General features: G+C 36.4%; 1 protein-coding gene across 1 annotated transcript in view; it reads left to right on the forward strand.

Moving 5' to 3' along the window:
* VPS13B (vacuolar protein sorting 13 homolog B) overlaps window positions 1-20,844 on the forward strand; it is a 399,744-nt gene that overhangs the window by 328,852 nt on the left and 50,048 nt on the right. Inside the window, exons 39-41 of the mRNA XM_026049995.1 lie at window positions 10,102-10,298; window positions 16,069-16,250; window positions 17,934-18,283. Of these exons, the coding sequence (XP_025905780.1) occupies window positions 10,102-10,298; window positions 16,069-16,250; window positions 17,934-18,283 (729 nt within the window). The remainder of the gene's footprint in view (window positions 1-10,101; window positions 10,299-16,068; window positions 16,251-17,933; window positions 18,284-20,844) is intronic.

The raw sequence follows: 20,844 nt of genomic DNA on the forward strand, positions 1-20,844 counted from the left end.
TCAGCCCATCTTCTTCTGGTCGCCTTGGATCTGGAGCATTATTGTGGCAAGCAAGCAGGGAGCAAGAGCAACCATTCCCAGCTCCAGGCGATAGTAAATGGGCATGCAGGTAATGCCACTGCTTCCATACAGAAAGAACAGATTTCACACTGTAATTAGTGTTAGCAATGTGTATTTCAGAGCTGTCTTAAATGCTAAATTCAACTATGCTGGTACAGTTCCTTGAATCTGTCAGGCGTCAGCAGTGGAGGAAGGGTTGGCATTTTTCACCTCTGTTATCTTTACATTTGGAAGGAGGGAGATACTCTCCAGAGTAGGAAAGCAATTTGGATGCCAGCAAGAAAGTGTTCTGCTTTTGGGGGCAAGCAGGGAATAGGACCCACAAATGACTTGCTGTCCAGCTGGAGACCTATAGGAGGTAGTGACATMTTTCCAGGTATGCTCAGTGCTTCCCATTTCATTGCCTTGCATCTCTCCAAGGAAGGATATTCTTGGCACTGCCCCATACCTCAAACAAAAAGCTATGCGTAGTCACTGCAGCATTTATACAAGCGGACACGGATTTAAATAGTGGGGAAAACCAGATTTGTCTAATCAAAGTGATTATATAGTGTCGTAATACTCCACATTCTGAGCTCTGATTTATTTAAGCTGCATCACCAGTGTGGATTTAAAATTCTTCCTCCTGGGTTGTTATCCRCTGAGAGATACAAGCTGTTAAAACTTACAAGACAAAAAGAAGATAATCTATGGCATTTCTGCATTTCTCCATATGAAGCTAGAATAAAATATCTGCTGGGCTTTAACACTGACAGGTTTTTGTGTTTGAGGATGTTTCCCTTGCGTACCTGCCAGGATTTCTGTTGCATGTGAGTGTAGTCAGCATTGTAAGAGCTGATGAAAAGATGAATGTGTGCTGAGGTCTCCCTTCTTTGGCCTTTCTTCTTTGTATAGCCTCCTAATAAATAGAGCACTTATTCCTGGTTTAGAAAAGTGGTGATTAAATTAACCAGATCTCAAGGTTTACTGGAGAAAACTAGGGAAGTGAGTATAGCTCTGAGRTTGCAAGGGCTTAACTGAGATTTAATAAAGAAAAAACTAGGTAAATAATCCCACTCTGGCAAAATTCCCTCATAGCATTTACTGAGATGGTGAGATCTCTTTTAAGAGAACATAAAATATTTACAGCTTCAAGAGGTAAGGATTCAGAAAATTGTCTGTTGCATTGCATTACATGATTGCAGTTTTTAAGTAAAACATTTGTAAACTACAGTGTYGAGTCTGATGTTTTCAACACTGCCAGTCAATAAACAGTCATTTTCTTACACCTTGTGGTTGTTTAAACAGTGGCTGAAGGAAGCATGAGCTTAACAATGATTGGCATTGGACCTACTGTAAGTCATTACACCAGGAAAGATTTGACATGACAGTCAACAGGAAAAGAATTATGATCAACGTCAAAGGCATTCATTTTTCCTTTTAACAGAGAATACCTCATTTTTGGCTGACTCTGCTTCCTTTTGGCTTTTCATTCCCTGTTGGGGCTACATCGTTCAGCTGGGCATTTGAGAGGCTGGGAAAAGAACTTYTGGGGAAACCACAAATTTTATTCGGGTTTGGTTCATTTCTTATATTTCCAAAGCAACAACTATTTTGGAAATCCTGATAATTTGTGTATGACAGGTTAGTGGTTTAAGTTCATGGTTTATTAGCTAAGCAAGTTGTAAAGTTCAACTGTGCTCATGCATAAACCTGACATTGCATATTTTTGAGTCTACACTTACACAGTTCAGTATTGCTATCAAATAATCAGGCTTTTTAATTGTGTAGTAAAATAAATTGTCTAATTGCTGTGAATTGTCCAGAAGGCAATTTTGTATATTTTCTGGGAATCTGCTTTTTAAAGCTTTGATTTCTTTTTAATTCTGTCTTTTGAAGTTACACAAAATTATTGTATTGCTATRTATGGATTTTGTGTTCTTTCTGCTACGTGAAGACTTGAAAGAATCTTGAAAGAAAACAACATAGTATAATTATTGAGCACATTAGATCATAAGCTATTACTTTAACAAATGCCTTTTAACCTAGTGCATGGAATTACTTTCCTAGCAGTAATTCCAGTGTTTGCAGACGTGCAAAATGAATGCAGGTAATTTATATAAAAAAATCTTATTTTAGAGGGCGAAAGACTTGCTTTTAGACTGAGCCAGCTGCACTTTAGATGAGCAGCATGTGAGCAGGCGCAGTGACAGTGGGCATTGATTTGCACATCTGTTTTTGAAGGTTAAGACTCTGGCTATTAATGATAAGACAGGTATTGTCTTCATTTTGTTTCAAGGAAGGAAGTAGGGGCTAAAAAAGTTGCAGTGTTACACAGTGAGTCTTAAGCAGATGTTGAAACAGAGCCCATTCTCTTTAGGAATTCCAGCTTTAAACATTATTTTGAACTTCCTAGYCTGAGAGAAGGATTATCTCGGACTTTACTATTTTGTTACTGTATTTTATGTGTATAATCCTAATTATTTTGCTGTGTGATCTTAGTGTTCACTGCTTCAAGATGAGACTGTATCCTTTGGACTACAGTTTCTGTGCAGTCTGCAGGGAGTTAAGCGTAACTTGTTGGGAATGTTAATGGAAGTTGTCCATAATTTGCCTGTGCATCACACTGAAATTTACCCTTTGGGGTTAGCGAGCTAGTGAAAATTCTGCCGGGTGCCAGAAGACTGACGAAACCATCAGATTATCTTAATGACAGATTTACACTCTCGTTGTGTTCTGGACTTTTCRGATTTTGTAACTCTGATTTATGCAACTTTGCAAACCAAAGTTCTTGCAGCTATACGCTGATCTTGCGACATTCATTGTAGGAGTCCAGCTTTACTTTGGTGAGAATATGTGGTCAAAATATCCTATATACCATAAGTTATGCAGTACATGATTCATTAACAGACTGCTGCCCTCAATCACAAAAGTGACCGCGTTTCAACGGCAGAGTGCTTATGTTCTCCATAAATATTGAAACCATGAAAATGAGAAGCCTTAAATAAAATGTGAGATATTCATGCTATATCAGAAAAGAATGGAGAATATTGCAGTAAGTAGGTAAGTCTCTAGTGTAAGAGATGCTATATATTTTGTTTCAGAAAACCTGCTACATTATAATAATAATAAAAAAAAGATTGTAATAGAATAAGTGAAATACTTTTGCTTTTGTAGTGAGAAAAGCAAGTGATTCACATAGATTCAGTGTCAAGATGAGTGAAATTTGTTAGGAAAAAAAAAATGGGTTTAACTCTAAACAATGCATACATTTTCCTGCATAAAAAAACCCTGCAAAAATCTCCTTACTTAGAGCCTACTGCTCTTCTGTGCTTTGTTAAGAAAAGCTGTTAGTGTATTTAGAGTAATTTTTCCATAATAAGAAAAAGTCAGTGTCTGTGACAGATTACATTACTACACACACCTGCATTCGTTCTGAACCTGCTAGCTTGATAAATTGATAAGATAAGTTGGTCACATGTTGTTTTAGAAAAGTAAAGAACATAGTTCCTAATAAAAGAATGCCACATATTTCTTCGAAAAGGTTAAAAAGCATTTCTCAGGGCTCTTAAATTACCATATTCTGATACCAAGGGAAAATAAAACCTGGGCTTAGAGTCTTGTTTGTACTTAGAGGGCTTTCCRGACAGGAAGGCAATCTTGATGCAATTCAGTAAGCCACAATACCAGTGGGGCATTACAGGTGAAAAATTTGCAGCTGTACCCCTCACCGCAATGTATTACAACTGTACAGTGGAATATTTCCTGTACAGAAATAGGGCTTGGTTAACTTTGTTTCCCAAGAGTAGATCACATTAAAATGTTATAAAATCATGATTTCCTGCATTTGAATACTTGTGGTTTCTCAACTGGTTCCAATATTACAAAGGGTTTTTTATAGCTTCTATTAGTTGAAGATGTATAGAAACTTCCCTCCAAAGTCAGCTAAAAGGCAGTTATGTATTTTTTAAAGAGCACTTTCTTTCAGGAGGCATGAGTTTTCTTTCAAATCTCTACATTATAATTCAGTATTTAGTATTTTATGAGCTGCAGTGCAGATGTAAGTTCAAACAAAATTACATAAATATGCTAATAAGAATAACAGTACTCTAAATAAATTTGTTAAACACAGATGAAAGAGCTGAGGTATATGTTACTATTCAGTAAACAAAATAATACTTATTTTCCCCTTTCACTCAAAGAACTCAGTGTGTGTATGAAAAACACAATTTACGGAGCTATTACATATTCAGTTTTAAAGTGAATATTTAAAATTGAAATGTTTTAGCTTCTGGGCAAAACTTGTTAAACAAAGTTCAAAGAAAAAAATAACTGTGAAGAAATAATATAGGATAATTTTGAAAAACATTTCCAGTTGTAGTATCTGATTATTGTTATGATTTGAAAATTTAAGATGTGCCACAGTGGAATAACTTCTACTGCCAAAAATATAAGGTCATATGACAGGACAAAATAGGGTCAACGTAATCAAAAAAGTATAAAGATACAGAGATAAAGATATTGAGGAGAATGGGGGCAGGGAGAGAGGGAGGAGAAGGGAGAGGCAGCAAATGCTTTGTGCAGTTAAAATGTATTGAATGATAATAACAACAAGAAAAAGAGTTTGCTAAGCTGTTACCTTGCTGTAAAACACTTTTATTATTATTATTATTATTATTATTATTAGAAATTTCATGAGAAGTGACAATTGTTGAGAGGTTGTTTTTCACAGTGATGTGATACAGTCGTAGTCTTGATAATAAAAAATATTATCCAACTGGCAATTGGGTTATTAGCATGATTTCAAGGTGTTGAGGGCAAATGGGCATTTGTGTGCTGAAACATTCTGCACTTGTTCAAAATGATTAGTGAAGTTGTTCCAGTGATCAGATTAGACTGTATATGCAGTGTAAAGCACATCAAGAATTCTTTTATGTCCATTTAATATTAATTTTCTTTTGAGCTTATTTTCTACAAAATACATTTCGGTGCAGTTTTTTCCCCTGATTTTATACAACTCATCGTTCAAAATTGAATTTAAACCTAATGTTCTTGGTTGTTACTGCCAAGATTTTCCCCCTTATAAAAATTTAGATATGGATTTTTATTTTCTACTACTGCTAGTTCTATTCACCTAAAGGGAGAATTGTATTTTTAAGACAGTTGGCCATAAAACAGAAAAAAAAAAAAAAAAAAAACCTAATACCAGAATAGCTTTCTTATGGAGCAATCAGTTTATTCATGCTCAGGAAGCTCCAGTTAAAATCTCAGCATGGGTTGGCGTCTGACACAAAGCACAAGTTTGCATTGTATTCTGCCTCCCGTTCACTTAGGTGGCCCTATTCAGAGAAGATAAAACACACACAGGCTTCCTGTCTTCTGTGTGCCTTTGCTTGTACAGTAGTTGTTTCTGGAACAAGAATAGCTCCATTTCCAAGGGGAAGCGCCCACCATGAGAGGGACTGAGATWCAAGAAATGAACATTTATTTTGAATAAGCCTTTTTTTTTTCCTTACAAAAACTAAAAACATAAATAAAAAGGGAGCATCCCTGAGAGCAACAGTGAGCATATTCTTCTCTAGCCCAACTGAAAATATCTTAGCTGGACAAGATCTATTTTTCAGCATAAAACTTTTGCAGGCATATATATAAAGATCCATTTATACATTTAGCTAAAAAAGTATAATATGCTAGTATTGTGATGAAACAATAATAAATAATACTCTTCACATATATATCCTTCATTTCTCTACCTAGAAAAGTATTCAACTGACTATTTTTTTTCTAAATGTAGAAAAAGTTATCTGTGGAAAATCTGCAGTAAGTTAAGAAAATGTGACATTTTAATTATCTCTGTCCTAAATGGCAATGGCATTTATGTCTGAGACTTGTTAGTGTTGTGACAGTATGGACAGTGGATCATTTATGGTAATGTGACTGTATGTGGGAGTCCACTCCCACATGTTGGTCCTTTTCTTGACTATTGGAGGCATGTCTGTTATTAGTGGTGTGCACTCAAAGTGTCCACATGTCCAACGTGTCCAAATGTCCAACGTGTCCAAATGTCCAAATTAACAAAGTAGTCTGAAGCTGGGAGGATAACATCAGGTCACGAGAAAATCAGAAAGCACCTCAATGCTGTGATCGTAAAAGCCCTTTTAGGAAGGAACCATGAATCAATAATGATTCCTTTCCTGTTGTACCCATTTATTACACATAACTGCAAGTGGCAAAAAGGAATATCCGCATTGTTAATAGGATGTATAGCACATGGATAGAAATGTAGATATGTAACATGTTAACAGATTCTAGAGCAATTCTTGAACTTTAATTTCTTTATAGGAATTATTCTGGTACAGATAATATACGCACAATATATGCTTGTAGTGCACTGATGCTTGTTCCTTATGTTGATTATTAGTAATGTCTTGCTGATAGATTCACAGGTATTCAGGGAATGACTTGAAGGATGCAGGTTTGAAAGTTTTTTGTTTTGTTTTTTTGATGTATATGGTTTAGATCCATCTGCTCAAACCGAGTCAGATTCTATTGATAGTCAATATGAGATGATTTCCAGTAATGTCTCTGTGCATGTAGTATGTATGGAGATACTTTCCTTAAATCAGCAATTAGCCTGATGTGACAAATTCATGGAGAACAGCCATCCACATTCACAAAAGTCTAAAGGTTTCTACAGAGTTATTTCTTTCTTTCCTCACAAGGGTCACAACTGGAACTGTCAGAGGCAACTCCTTCAGTTCTTCTTATCAGAATTTATTAACACACTATATCAAAAATACATCAACTTTGACCAGTGGGGTTGGGCTGAGCAGTGCCATCCAGTTTTCAGACCTCCTATGTCTATAGTCTACCAAAGAAGAAGGGAGAACCTTCCAAATTTTCTAACTTCTTTATCTTATTAACAATTTTTATTGTAAGTACTTAGAGCTTAGGCAGATTCCATGTAGCTGTTTGCTTCTGTTTCAGATCTCTATTGTTAATGCTACTGAAAAGAGAATTTGACAGATGTTGTGCTCCCTATTGCTATAATCCTTCTTCTAAGAGTTTGCACCGTAAGATGTGGTTTTCTTGCAAAACTGAATTTGGAGATTCTTGGTTAAGTCTGAGCCAATATATAAATAGTAGTTTTATGCACATGCTAAGTGACATACACTGTACAATAATGCATTTTAAGAATAAATAGAATCATTGCAATTAAAATTTTTGGAGCTTCTGGGAAGAAAGACAAAGTTATGGAGAAGTGTCAGTTGAAGAAGCATGTTTGTTGTTTAGCAAAGAAGTTTGCGGTAAGACATTAGGCTTGAGTGTTAAGTTTTATAGAGAGAGCAGTAGTCGTCACATTTTCTAAGAGGGAACTATTATTTGAATTATAGCTTAGGTTTTATTCAAGTATTTTAGGGTCAAAAGGACTATACTTAATTCTACAGATGGTGAATTTTCTCTTGCAGCTAATTCACATATTCCCAGTGCCTATGACTCAATTTGGGGATTATAGCCTTTTTCCAAGGTTTCACAACTATTATTTTTGGCAGTTAATACCATCCAGAGCCACCATCTTTTCTTAAATTCATCCAAATCAGGCATTAGCAGTAACCTCCCTAGAACAARTAAAGCTAAGCATTTAGGAATCAAAGATTCTACATCTTTAGCTAGTATAGGTGATCTCATAAGTCGCATCTTGGATGTTTTAGTACTAATGTGTCAATGATGTCTTGAAATATACTGCATCTTGCTCCGGTGAACTTACCAGTACATTTGAACACAGTGAGGAAGATTTTTCTAATCAAAAAGAAAAGGAGGGAGAGGGTGGAGGAGTAATCTCTTAAACCTGCTTACCAGCATGCTTTGGCTGGAAGATGATATGGTCTTTCTGGATACTCACACAACTAGGTCCACTTGTTATTCCTGTGCTGTCTCAAATTCCTTACAGTCTGTTTAGGAAGTGAATAGTCAGGAAGAGTCCCCAAAAAAATGCTCTGTGTTGTGTTCTCCCAGGGCCTGAAGAGATGCTGTTAATTCTCTGTGCCATAGTAATTGCTTTGATTGTTTTGTGTTGTCTTGATGCTATACATGCACCTAATTTTGGGGTCATTTCCTCAGGATCACCCACTACTGAATGCCTGCATTTCTTTTTATTTTATTTTTTAAGCAAGACATGTGCAATCTGTTTTTGACTTTTTTATCTCTATTTTTCATTTTTGTTTTCAGTCTCTCTCTATTACTTTTCTCTACTCTCACAGATGGGTGCAGGTGCTCCAGCCTGTAGTGCAACTTGCAAAATTCAATTATTACTGGGAGATACAATCTAAAAGAAACACGAATACTAAGTAATAGTCTAAATAGAGCAATCATGTGCCTTTGTAGTTCTTCATGTAGTTGTCTCCACTATGTTTCCAGTGTGAATTAATATGTTTCTGTTAATSAGCAATAATAATCAGATAATCAGAAAAGAATGCCACATTGCAGGTGAGGTCTCACTGGTGTCTTAAATATGTCAATTTTTGTCCATCTCTTTGGACAGGTCTCACCTGATCTCTTTCAGGATGACATCTGCTTTTTGCAGGAATTGTCATCTTGTCTCATAATTTCCCAGTTGACACTGGCTTGTTTTGCTTCTTCACCATTTTCAGTTGCATATGCAGCTTATAACCAGATGTCTTGCTTAATATGACTTGCACTTCAACATTAAATCTATGCCGGTTTCTCTGACTCTAGCCTTCAAAAGTGCACAGACCTTCCTGATTGATATCCCTATCCTCCTCCACATTACACACATTACTGGCATCAGAGTATTTTGCCTGCAGTTATCAGCTTTTTTTTCCCCTCTGACCTTMAAATTAGTCACTGTGTTTGCTCTCTTCAGCCTTCAGGTACCACTCTGACTTGACAGATGTAGTAAAAATACGTGTGGTTCCACATGTTAGTTCTTTCACAGTTCTGGGSTTGAGATTATTTATGTTCCTCTGCCCTCCTCTGCTTGAACCACTGAGCTCCTTGAATTTTATTTCTTAACCTTAATTCCCGATAATTAATCAACCTGCCTTTGCCTTTGCCTCCGTGTGCYGTATTGTCTTCACAGAGTAACAAGGAGAAAAAATCATGGAGCTTTTTTTTCTTGTTATTTATATGATACACATGCACACATACCCTCATAAAAACAGGAATGGCATATTTTTTTCTGTCAACTTGATTTTAATAATTACCAGGTATGTATGAGTGTCAGAACTGTGTATTTCTGTGCTTAATTACRAAATTTCCAGATGTTATAGAGTTTGCATAATTATTACTTTCACGCTGTTATTAGAAAGCATAAGACATGCTCCTTTTAGATCTATATATATWTTTTTTTTTTCTGTGTTATTCAGGAATGTCTCTGATAGCATTCTCCCCAGGTYAGTGATGTGTCCAGGCATATGCAAAGTGACTTATTTGCAAATCTAACCTTAGGGATGTGATTAAAATACCATGTATTGGTTGTATGAACCACACATTAACTAGATATCGTATCCCATTAAAGGAGTCAGATGATCACACTTCGTAATTTGTCCTAAGATTTTTGTGTGTGTATTGGCCATCCACAAGCCCATTTTTCCTCTCCGTCTATAATAATTTTAATATGAGAATTAATAAATGGGCATTTAATGAGTGGATATTTTATTAAATAATAAAATCAAAATGCTAGTTCAAAGGAAAAGTATTTTATACACTTGATACCATGCTGTAATGATATCAGATGGAATTCTTGTCTGCATAATATAAATAATGATTTCTGGGCACTACGGAACATAAAAGTTATTTCTGAACCTAATAAGAGTAACTTGGAAGTGACATACTGCAATGAAATTTTAAAAATCCTTGATAAGTGGAGATAGTGCAGAATCTGAGTACAGCTGAAATTCTGGTTTTCCATATGACAGCTCACTCTAGTTTAGTTCTACACTTTTGGTGTGTAACAGTGTGTCTACAGTTTTACTTTCAGTAAATCTTATTATTATTTTTGAGGAAACATGAAGTAATTCTGACATCTCCCTTTTATCTCAGATTCCTTGCAGCTTGGAGTACTGGGATGAGCTTCAGGAATCATTTGTTGCATTCCGGGAATTCAGTCTATCAGAAAGCAAAGTCTGTGAGCTGCAGCTGCCCAGCATCAACCTTGTGAGTGATCAGAAGGAGCTCATAGCCTCGGATCTGTGGAGGATTGTCCTGAACAGCAGTCAGAACGTGCCTGATGACCAGAGGTAATTCTGAAAGGAGGAGAGAAAAACAGTAACCTAATGCTGCACTCTTGAGAGATCTTATTCAGGAGACTTAGGAAATAAGATACTGTTTTCATCCGTGGTAAGAGTAACTGGTCTTAAATGAGATTCAGATTGTAGGTGACCCTCACACAAGTGCATGGCACATGGGTAAAAACGTTCTTAGATTTATATAGAGGCTGGCAGCATCATATTCCTGGGACTTTCTGCACATGAGGTTTACTGAACAGTGAAAGGAAGCAGCCAGACCATGGCCTGAAGCCTCATGCCTGCGCAAGGCAATGGAGTTGGTTAATTACAGGAGGGGGCTGAGGCCCAACCTCTTTTGTAAATTAATAACCAGCATTCTTCTTCTATGCACCCCTCCTAGGGCATCAGCTTTATTCTGCCTTCAGTGCAAGCCAGTGACCAAAGTAAACCACGTGGGTGTTTTAGATGTATTCACGAAACAAAATTCTAATATTTCTTTAAGAATATTGCATTGTCTTTCACGAAGTTTGTTTAATATGCTAACAGAAAAAAAAATTAATCAGCATTTTTAAAAACAGGATCAATCTTTCATTATGTTGACAAATGAAAGTTTTACAAATGACATAGAGTGTCAGAAATTCATGGTGTTAGCACTGATTAGATTTTGGTTAATATGTAGCTTTTGAAGAAATTTATAAAAAAATACTGCCATTAAGACCTTCCCTAACCTTTTATAATTACACTAGAAAAAAACAAGAATGACCTTGTTGGATCATTGGTAGTTGCTGATTGTTCTTGCCTATGAATGAATATGTTTGAATATATTTTGAATCCACATACACGTACATGAAGCTGCAGAATTCCGAGAAATTAGGAAATAAGCCCATGAATAAGAAAATCAATGATGAAAATTAAACACCTGGTATCCATTAATAGTATCAGGTTGGAAATGATTTCTTGATGCTAATTGCAAAAGAATGCATTTTCATTATTGAGAAGTTAAGTGTTTTAGACAAGGTTAATTCCTCTGAATGTGGGACCTTGGCAAAATTACCTTCCTGGTCAGCTTAACACCACAGAAATGTGAACTCGGTGGGAACTGAAAATGAAGTAGTGAAATGTAGTAGATTTTTTTTCACCGAGACGTTTGACACTGTAATCATATTGATTGTTTTCTGCTCAGAGTTCACTATATGTACTGTCTMATATGAGGCTTTACATTCAGACGTAATACAGAGGCTAGTCATTAAGAACAAGGCTGGAGGTAAAATGAAATACAAGTAATTTTAAAGTCATTTGGATTGTGATTAACATCAGAAACATTTTATGGCACACCGTGAATTCACCTGCTTCTAAGCCTGAGTTCTAAGAGGCTGGAGGGTGAACATCCTCAGAAGCACCTGGGTGTCAAGATTTCACAACAAAACAAAAGAAACAGAGAGATTGAAGGCAGCTCTGGTGACACTATGGCCCTGTCTTCCATCAAATGAATATATTGCATTTGGTATGGATCTTTTGTTGTGCCCAAGAACCCTAAAATATTGTATCTTACTTGATCAAAAAAAGAAAAAACAAACTTTTTTTGACGGTGTCCTGTCTGTGCTAGGCTTGCTCCTCGAGCAGGTTTATCATAAGGTCTTTGGGAGTTGTAAGAACCCCAGAGATCCGGGCTCCAAGCCAGTGTCCGGTGGTAGACCAAGGAATTTCAGGGTTGAGAGGCTGGGGATCCAAACAAGAAGGGAATAAATGCATAAATGTTGCCGGCTGTGCTTCCCCTGGGACTCACAACAATTTGACATTACTCTACGTGATTAATTAGCAATTTTAATTCACTATTGAAGTGTAAAAATTTTTAGTCTTGCTGAAGTTTATTTTGTTTGATCCTGTATTTTGGGTCGGATTCTGAACAGATGGTGCTCAATGGTTGTATTTTTTTCCTTCTGAATCTGTGGAGGGAGGGTTAACCTCTGTGTTATGCTAATTATTAATACTATAGGGCCAGTCGCTTGTTTTCTAAGCACTTTATTACTGATTCCAGGAAAACAGCATGATATGTGAGAAGATGTGCATCCTACTGATATGTTAAGTAATAGCTGACAGGCTACAGGAATGTCAACCACAATGATTATAGGAATATTCCATGGTGTTAGGACCCAAATCCTGTTTGGCAAACTCTTCTGATTGGTCAGGAAAGAATCAGAATTATAAAAACCATGGAACTGTCTCATTTAAGATATAATATAAAAGCATAAGTCATTTATTTGAAGAGTATTTTAGACCATTTTTCAGTGAAAAAGGTTTGAATGGTCATTCATGAGTATTTATTCAATAAATGAAGAAATCTGAAGTCCTAAGTGCCATAACTTAGTATCCCTTTGAGGATCTAGTATAGTAGCTATGTAAAGAATCATATACGGCAAAATAACTGTTATATGGCAAAACCTTAAAAAGAAAGCTAGAAAAAAATTAGTTGATCATAGAATAAATTATTTTTACAGRTTAAACATTCATGTTGTAAGCTTAGCAAACTTTAATCTAAATGGCTTTAGTTCTGTGCTGTGTTTGGCTGATGGAGCCCTAAAATCTCTCCCCAATTTGATAGAGAAAGGCTGACTGGTTTGACTCAAATGGGTTACCTTACATATATTCATGCATCTCTTCTGTTATGTAAATAGCATTTATATAATTACTGACATAAGAATGTGAAATAATTATAGAAAATGCCTTACAAGAAACATCTTCAAATTTGGCAAACTGTAAAAGAAGTACAAAAATATTTGAATAAGCATTAAATTGCTACTTAAAAAAAAAATCAAAGTGAGAGGGCATGATCACGTTTCTTGCTAATTGTTTTAGCCCTTATTCAAAGTTATTAGAGTCCTGGATTTTGACATCTAATGATTTGGATTCAGACCAGTATTTGAGTCATAAATTAAGAGAGTTAAGTGGTCTCATTCTTCTTCCCAGTGGATATTTTCCCATGTCGAGGTTTCATCACAAATAGCAGGTTTGACTTAAATATTCCACTCTTAGAACAACAAGGATAAATGCAGGTCACTGTTAAGTCACTGTTCCCAGTTGTCACATATATAGCGTGAACCCCTTGGCATGATAGGAATTTACCATACTTTGTAATTTATAATGGCTTACAGTGTTGGCATTTTCTTTTTGAAAAATTTTGATACTTCATGGAATTAAAAAAAAAGAAAAAGGCTATTTAAGCCAGTTCTGCCGGAATTTAGAATTTCCTCTGGTTTTGCTGCACTCTTCCCTCAGCATATTGTGCCAAACACAAGCTGTAGGTTCCAGCTCTTCCTTTTCTCCCCAGCTGAAAAGTTGCACACAATCCACACTGTCAAACAGTTTCCTATATATCATAATCATGTCATGTACAAATTTTGGGTTTGCACTCAGATCTATTTCTTTGATATCAATCCTCCAGCTTTTGTTCACCAACACTTAACAGAATGTTTCCAAAACTTTCAGCTACCACTGCTTTATTTTCTGGTTGTGTATGGCACGTAAGGAAAGACTGTGCATTTGCTTTTTGTGCTCTACACTAGCTAAAAGGAGAGTGATGCTGAAGGCCTGTAAGAGATCGACCTAGGCAGCAAACTTTATTGCAGTTGCAGGATTATGAATATGTAAATATATGAATATTTAAATACAGTTTAAGTGGGGTTTAATTTAATTCAAATGGTCATAATAGTGATTCAGGGACTACAATCTCTCATTAAAATATATTCACTCAATCTTACGATTTCTTATTACAGTTCTTTCTTAAATGTGATACTACAGCAAGTKGAAAGTGGCTACAAAGCTACTCTTAGTGCTAGTATATTTATATTGTGACTGTTATTTTCATAATATCATGGGGACTGTAATTCCAGGTACGGTTTCCAAATGGGAAAGCAATCAAACAGACCCCCCCCAAAGATAAAATAATAATACCTCCCCAAAAGCTGTGCAGATCAGAAAACGGCAATGAAAAGATGGCTGTTGTATTTCTCTCCACATGATTAATTTCAGAATAAGCACATTTCAGAAATGTGTCCATCCTCTTTTAGTGCAGTGAGTCTCAGAGCTGCTTCAACAAACTGAGTCCTAATTCAGAATATCAAAGTGTAATTTTTTTGTTTTTATTGCTTCATAGTTTGGTTAACTTCTGTTTTCATTCASTCCCATTTCTCTGTTTTCATTGTGTATGSCCCTGCACCTCTGTTTCTCATCAAAACATAAAGAGCTAAAATTGTCACAGTTTTCTAAGTTATTCTGAGGGAACTAACTAGCTTTACAGATTCAAAAATAGTTGCTGGTCCAAATCAGCATTTGAATTTTGGTGGTTTGGAATTTGCCTCTGAGTWATGTTCTAAGAACTGAGGAACATCCGGGGAGGCAGATCCAAGAAAAGCAACCCATCGAGTCCAGTCTCATACATGTTTTGTCATGTGAACACACAGAATAATTTTATTTCCAAAGATGTTAGTTCACAAAGCACCAATGACACAGTTTTTGAAATACAGGCAATTTAACTAGGTTGAAGAAATAGAGAAAAGCGGCTAAAAAAAATCTGATAAAAACTCTTTCATCCACCACCGTGTCTTATATCATGTCCTGATGTTTTGATAATTAGCTTATCTTTAGTTGAGTTTTACTCCTACACAAGTAATTTATGTCCACAAATTTAAAGTGGGATTTAAGCCATAAATAAATATCATACTTACTAGTTATTGTAACACAAAGTACTACTGATTTATACGCCCATCCATGGAATTTCATATACTGCAGCTGTACATTTTGAACAACTCTATGCATCCTTTGTGCATGAGCTTGCAGATTTACACATGCCAGAATTAAAAGTTGGTCTTCAAACTATAAAATGCTGTGTAGAAAGGCAGCATTTGAATTTAAAATATTTTTAAAATATAAGTTCAATTTTATTTGCAGTTCATTAAAGAGATTAGTTATTTTCTGAAAAAGTGGTAGGTAGACTTATATTAGGTAGCCTTATATTAAGTATAAGCCTTATATTAAGCCTTACTTAACTTTTGTTTTTTAGGAGAAATAAAAGCAGTAYGTTACTATAGGCATAGTTTCAGGTCTTAAATCGAGCTTGTGCTTTTAAGCTTAAACTATTTAGTGCAAAATTGCTAATGAGTGAGAATGAGAAATACTTATCATAGATTTGGCTTAATTTAGAAAGTTTATTTATACTTCAGTGGTATCTTACCAATCTCTGGGATTGTGATGTAGTGTTAGTTTCTCTCCAGAGACTGAAAGATAATGCTTGGATATATCCAAGGGGTCTAGGAAAAAAAAGAATTAGTGGCATTTTAAATGTAGCATTACTACGTTGTAATTGGTGTTAGTAAAGGCTTCAGGCTTATAACACTACAGAGATTTTTCTTAAATTATGATTTTGAATGATTGTTAGTTTCCTTAAAATGAAAAAAAATCATTTTCTTAACAAAATTAACTTTCAGATCAATCTTTTGAAGGAGAAAATTTTTATCACTTTCTCTAAGCCTGCTTTGATTTTKGGGGTTTTTGTGTTTCAGCTAATAAACTAGAAATGCACTATGATAAAATCACTTTTGGATTACAGTCCTGCCTACCCTGCTCTGCTTGGAAAAAATACATATGCAGTAACATTAACAGTTAAATGTAAAACCAAATGATAGCATTGGCTGTGTCAGAAATACCTGGCATGTGGTCTCTTCCTGCTCTAAAGTGAGAAAAGCCTGTACCTGCTGGCGCCCACTCTCTTATTTATCTTCTACAGCTCAGAAAGTGAATCTGGCTCCCAAAGTGCATGTGATCAGCTTGTAACTCCGACGGCGTTGGCAGCCTGTACCAGGGTCGACTCCTGTTTCACTCCTTGGTTCGTGCCCTCACTTAGCGTCTTGGTCCAGCTTACTTACTTGGAAGTCCACCTCTGCCATCACCTCGATCAACTAGGAGCAGGTAGGTATTGCTTTATGTGAAAACATAAAAGCATATGGTTTATTTGTGCTACTAGATCGTTATTTAGCTCTCTGTGGTTCCCGTTTTCTAATTCCTGAAGTCAGTTACTATCCAGAACGATTGTTCAGACGTCGGGGTAAAATGGGTGACTYCTGGTGTCTGAGAGCGCGCAGCCAAAGGCGAGGTGGCTGCCGGGGCTGCCCCTGCCCCCAGCAGTGGGTAACTCTAGAAGCAGTCTGGTTTCTGTACTCACTTTCCTTACTCTGATTAGTGAAAGCAGCTGCCACTTGATTTTTGAGACATCCTAGTGAATGGGTCCAATCTTTCAAATTTTTCAGCATATTAACAATCCTATTAAAATGTTTGAAGATTTTGTAACCCCCTTGGTAGGAATTCCTTGGAAGAGCTCTGAGAATTGCAGATCTAACTGTTATTCCAATTACAATCACTTCTGGAGCTACATCTGGTTTTGTTCAGTACTTTGTCATTGCATTAATGGCAAATACATTCCAAGAGATCTTTAAATTATTGTCTGATTTTCAAATGCCAGGAATGCTTTGCATGGAAGATGAGCAGATATCCTAGGTAATATTTACAGGACCATCTTTCTTTGTGAGTTTTTGTTTTGTTTTTCTGCTTCATTATCAAATCTGTTCTGTTTCATTGTCAAATCATACCAAGATAGACACTCAACATCTAACAGATACTTAGTTTTATATGGACTACCTCTATCAGCACATAATCTTCCTAGCTATTACCCTCCAATTCCAGATGCTAGACCTTTTAAATGTACATATACTGGAAAAATCAAATCAGAATCAAACTCAGCTGTGTCACTGCTCAACAACAAGTGAGTCTATGCTGATGTTGTTCTTGTTACAGCACATAAAAACCTTAAGTTTTRAGCCTTAAGTTTGTCATACACAATACAAAAAGAGCAGAGAATTTACTGTATCCATTACACTTTTGTAGAATAATAGGGCTTGATCCTTGAAAGTAATGAGCCTTTTCATTCCAGATCTGTTGAGCACTTGAGCATATGCTGATTTTAAGCATGTGAGTGGTCCCATACAACATAAATAATAACATCAATGGAAACACTTGCAGGCTTTATGGTATACAAGTGGTGTATGTGCTTTGCAGTTTCTGCTGCCACAGTGCTCAGCACTTTGCAGGACTGAGACTTCAGTGAACACATTAAAATCCTTTTAATATATTTCYCATACATAAGTCTCAGGATGCTGTCTATTTAATTTCTAGCATTTGGGGGGCAACATGTCACACTGAGGGTTTGTGGTCTTGAATGCTTCACTAATCACAGCAAAGACAATTTTCATTGTGAAGCCTGTTAGACTGTACAATTACATTTCACCAAATGTTATATAGTTAATTCCTATTGTATTCCTATTGTATTCCTAATGTGCTGTGCATGGAACATGCATGGAACTTCATGTACATGTACTGCACTAAAAATTCTCTCCAAAATATGGTCTCTGCTGCAAAAAGTTGACAGTACTGTGTGTGATGTAGGTAAAACAATTTGGCCAACTGCTGTTTTATATACGTTTACTTTTTTGTTTGCAGCTACTGTTAAACACAGTTCTGTTTTACATAACTTGTCAAAACACGTGATCTGGGAATAGTGATGCTCTAGTCTTGTCCTGTTTGTTCTTTCGTCTTCAGCTCCACCAAAGTTTCTTCAACCATTTACCTCCGACAGAAGCCTGCCCTCTGAACTGGAATACATGATCATGTCCTTCGATGAGCCTCACGTCTGTCTTCGTCAGTGGAGAGATGAGTCAGTCTTCCAGGAGATCCAGTTTTCCACTCAAGCCAGCTGCAAGCTGCTGGAGTGCCGAAACGTGACTCTGCAGAGTGTTGTAAAGCCTTTCAGAACCTGGGGGCAAATTGCTATTTCCAGCAGTACCAACGGAAGAATCTTGGACAGCACAATAATGGTGGACCCCGTTTTCATCGGCTTTGGCCAATATGCAATTCATTCTCTAAACACAGCCGTTGAAGCTTGGCAACAGGTATGCAGATACGACAGGGATAAAAAAATATATATGCTTTTAACTATAGTGTTTAATTTCATAGCAAATTTGGATACCAACTGAATTCATTAAAACGATTTATGATGTGAAAGATTAAATTCGTAAATTAAAGTCTTTTAAGCTGGTAAACATTAATTCCATAATCACAATGGAAATTAGATGACGCTGAATCCTGTATTTGAAGGCAAACGCAGCCTGTACTGCTTGGCCTTCAATGAAAGGGCAGGGATTTATACTGGAGTGATCAGAATCCTGGTCCTGAAATGCACAATATTCTGCTAATTTATAAAAAGGTGAACAATGCATGATATGTAAGAGCTCATTCTGAGCAGCAGAGCATATTGTTTCCAGCTACTATTTCTCTCCTTACTGAAGTTCAACACTGCTTGCACATTATGCTCCGTTCAGGCAGCCAGTCCYGGCGTAAAGAGCCTTGCTTCTGCAATGACCCCTCCAAGGCCTGTAATTCCCCTACTCCAATATAGCCCTGAAATCAAATCATTCTCCTCATCTGCCTGAAGACCTGTGTGGAGCCTGGGAATTAATTACCTATCATGGCACTACAATAACAAAGCCCCCCAAAAAGGATAAAACATCTGTTTTATATCACAAAATTCTTTTTTTTTAAGGGCATTCCATGGTTTTCTTGTTGCAAAAGGACATTCATAAAACAAGATCTAGTGTGATTTAAATCTTTACAGCTGGCTCAAATATCAATGTGAACAAAAATCTTTGTAGCTCCAATTTCTGTTTTTTGTCATATTTTGAACAATGCTTTTAATAAAAAACAAACATTGAAAGTATAAGAGAGTCCTTCGTAGGCTATTTAAGCCCCAAATATTTCTAAGTTAGTACCAGTCCCTCATCTAAGACATGTGTGGCAACTACTGCAAAATGGCCTTCAGAAAGGCCAGTTTCCTCTTAGAATTAAAAAAGGGGTCTCTCAGACATAGTTATACATATAAATAAAATATGGTGCATAAATATTTAAATGTTTCAAACCACATCTCAGTGTGACTGGCTGACTGACTTCTCTGTGCCTTGAAGGAATATTCTCAGTTGAAAAAAATTGAATTGTATATTTGATTAAGTAGAGCCATATGTTGTATAGTATATTGCTGACAGGTACATTCTATGAATAGTTGGTACTGATTTATACATGGATTTGGCAATGTTAACATAAGCCACGGGAGGATAGACTTCTGTAATTGTTGCTGTAATTTTCTTGTTTCCTCTCATGTCAAGGGTACTTGCCACCATGTTCTGATGTGGTGGGTATCTCGCCCTGAGTATTCTAGATTAAAAAATGCCTCTGCTTTGAAATTAGGGAACCGTTAGCATGCAAGTGGGTTGAAAACAGCTTATTAGACTAATTGGTACCAAGATGTTTTGTATGTGACTTTACCTCCAGGGAGGGAATGAATTTCCCCGTGATAAGCGCTGTTTGATGTGCAGTGGTCATACAAAATACAATAAAAGGGCTGCCAACTAGAAACATGAATTTAATAAGCAGGAAAAGTTATTTGAATTCTCCACATATTTTTTACTGGATTAATATCTGGAACAAGTGATGTCCTAGTCAGCAGACAGACAGATGAAGCATGAAACAATTTGGCCCCGCACCTTCAGGTCAAGAGTTCAAGATTAACAGAAGTCTCTGTCAGCATCTTTGTTTCCTAGATATGGACCAATTTTTTTTTTAGGGGTTTTTTTTTTTTTTTTTTACAAGTAGTGATGAACATCCTGAAAGTAGATTAAGTCCTAAAAACACCAGGCAAACAGCTTGCTTTAGACTGCTAAGTCACATGCGGAAAACTCTAGAGGATTAGCACTTTTTTAAAAAAGCTTCCCCTTTTGACATATTTCCCTGTCTAATCTGAAATCCCTGGTTAAATACAAGCAGTAACAAGCTAATGCACATCTAAATGCAAAGCTAAAGTGATGGTTTTAGCAATCTAATAACTGWGCAGGAAAGTTCGAGATGGTTATTTAATTTAGTTTTATTATTTGATAATTAGCTTTTTAGTGAATAATATGCTCTGTACAGAGTGAGACAGAAAATGCCTGTGTCTTATGAACACAGGCTTTTTTTTCCTATGTTTGTGCATTTAAGCCTTCACAAACTGTTTTAAAGCATTAGCACTTCTTTGTAAATTCTCTAGACCTGCTGAAAAAGCAGCTCCGCACATATGACACCAAGTGAGTATTCCCGAGCAAAGCTCTATCCCTTTGTGGTCTCTCACTGTAAATGCTTTCCTAAACCTCTCAGAAGTGATAAAAGCTCCTGTGCTAAACCTGTGCTTCTTTTTCTCAAAGTCCATGTGGTGCTTAACCCTCCTCTTTGGAGTAGCAAAAGTTTTCCTAATGAGCAGGGCTCAGTCTAAGTGACATCTCTCACAGGAGCTTCCCTCTCTCCCTCTGCCACAAGAACAAAAGAAAACAGTACCAAGAACTTGCAGTTTCAGTTTGAATATTTAGCTAATAATGATTGAATGTTGCAGTGAGAACTGCAAAAAAACTTACGCAGCTGGGAGAAAATA

The sequence above is a fragment of the Nothoprocta perdicaria genome, unplaced genomic scaffold (assembly GCF_003342845.1).
Source record: "Nothoprocta perdicaria isolate Ctin4 unplaced genomic scaffold, notPer1 scaffold_64, whole genome shotgun sequence".
Lineage (NCBI taxonomy): Eukaryota > Metazoa > Chordata > Aves > Tinamiformes > Tinamidae > Nothoprocta > Nothoprocta perdicaria.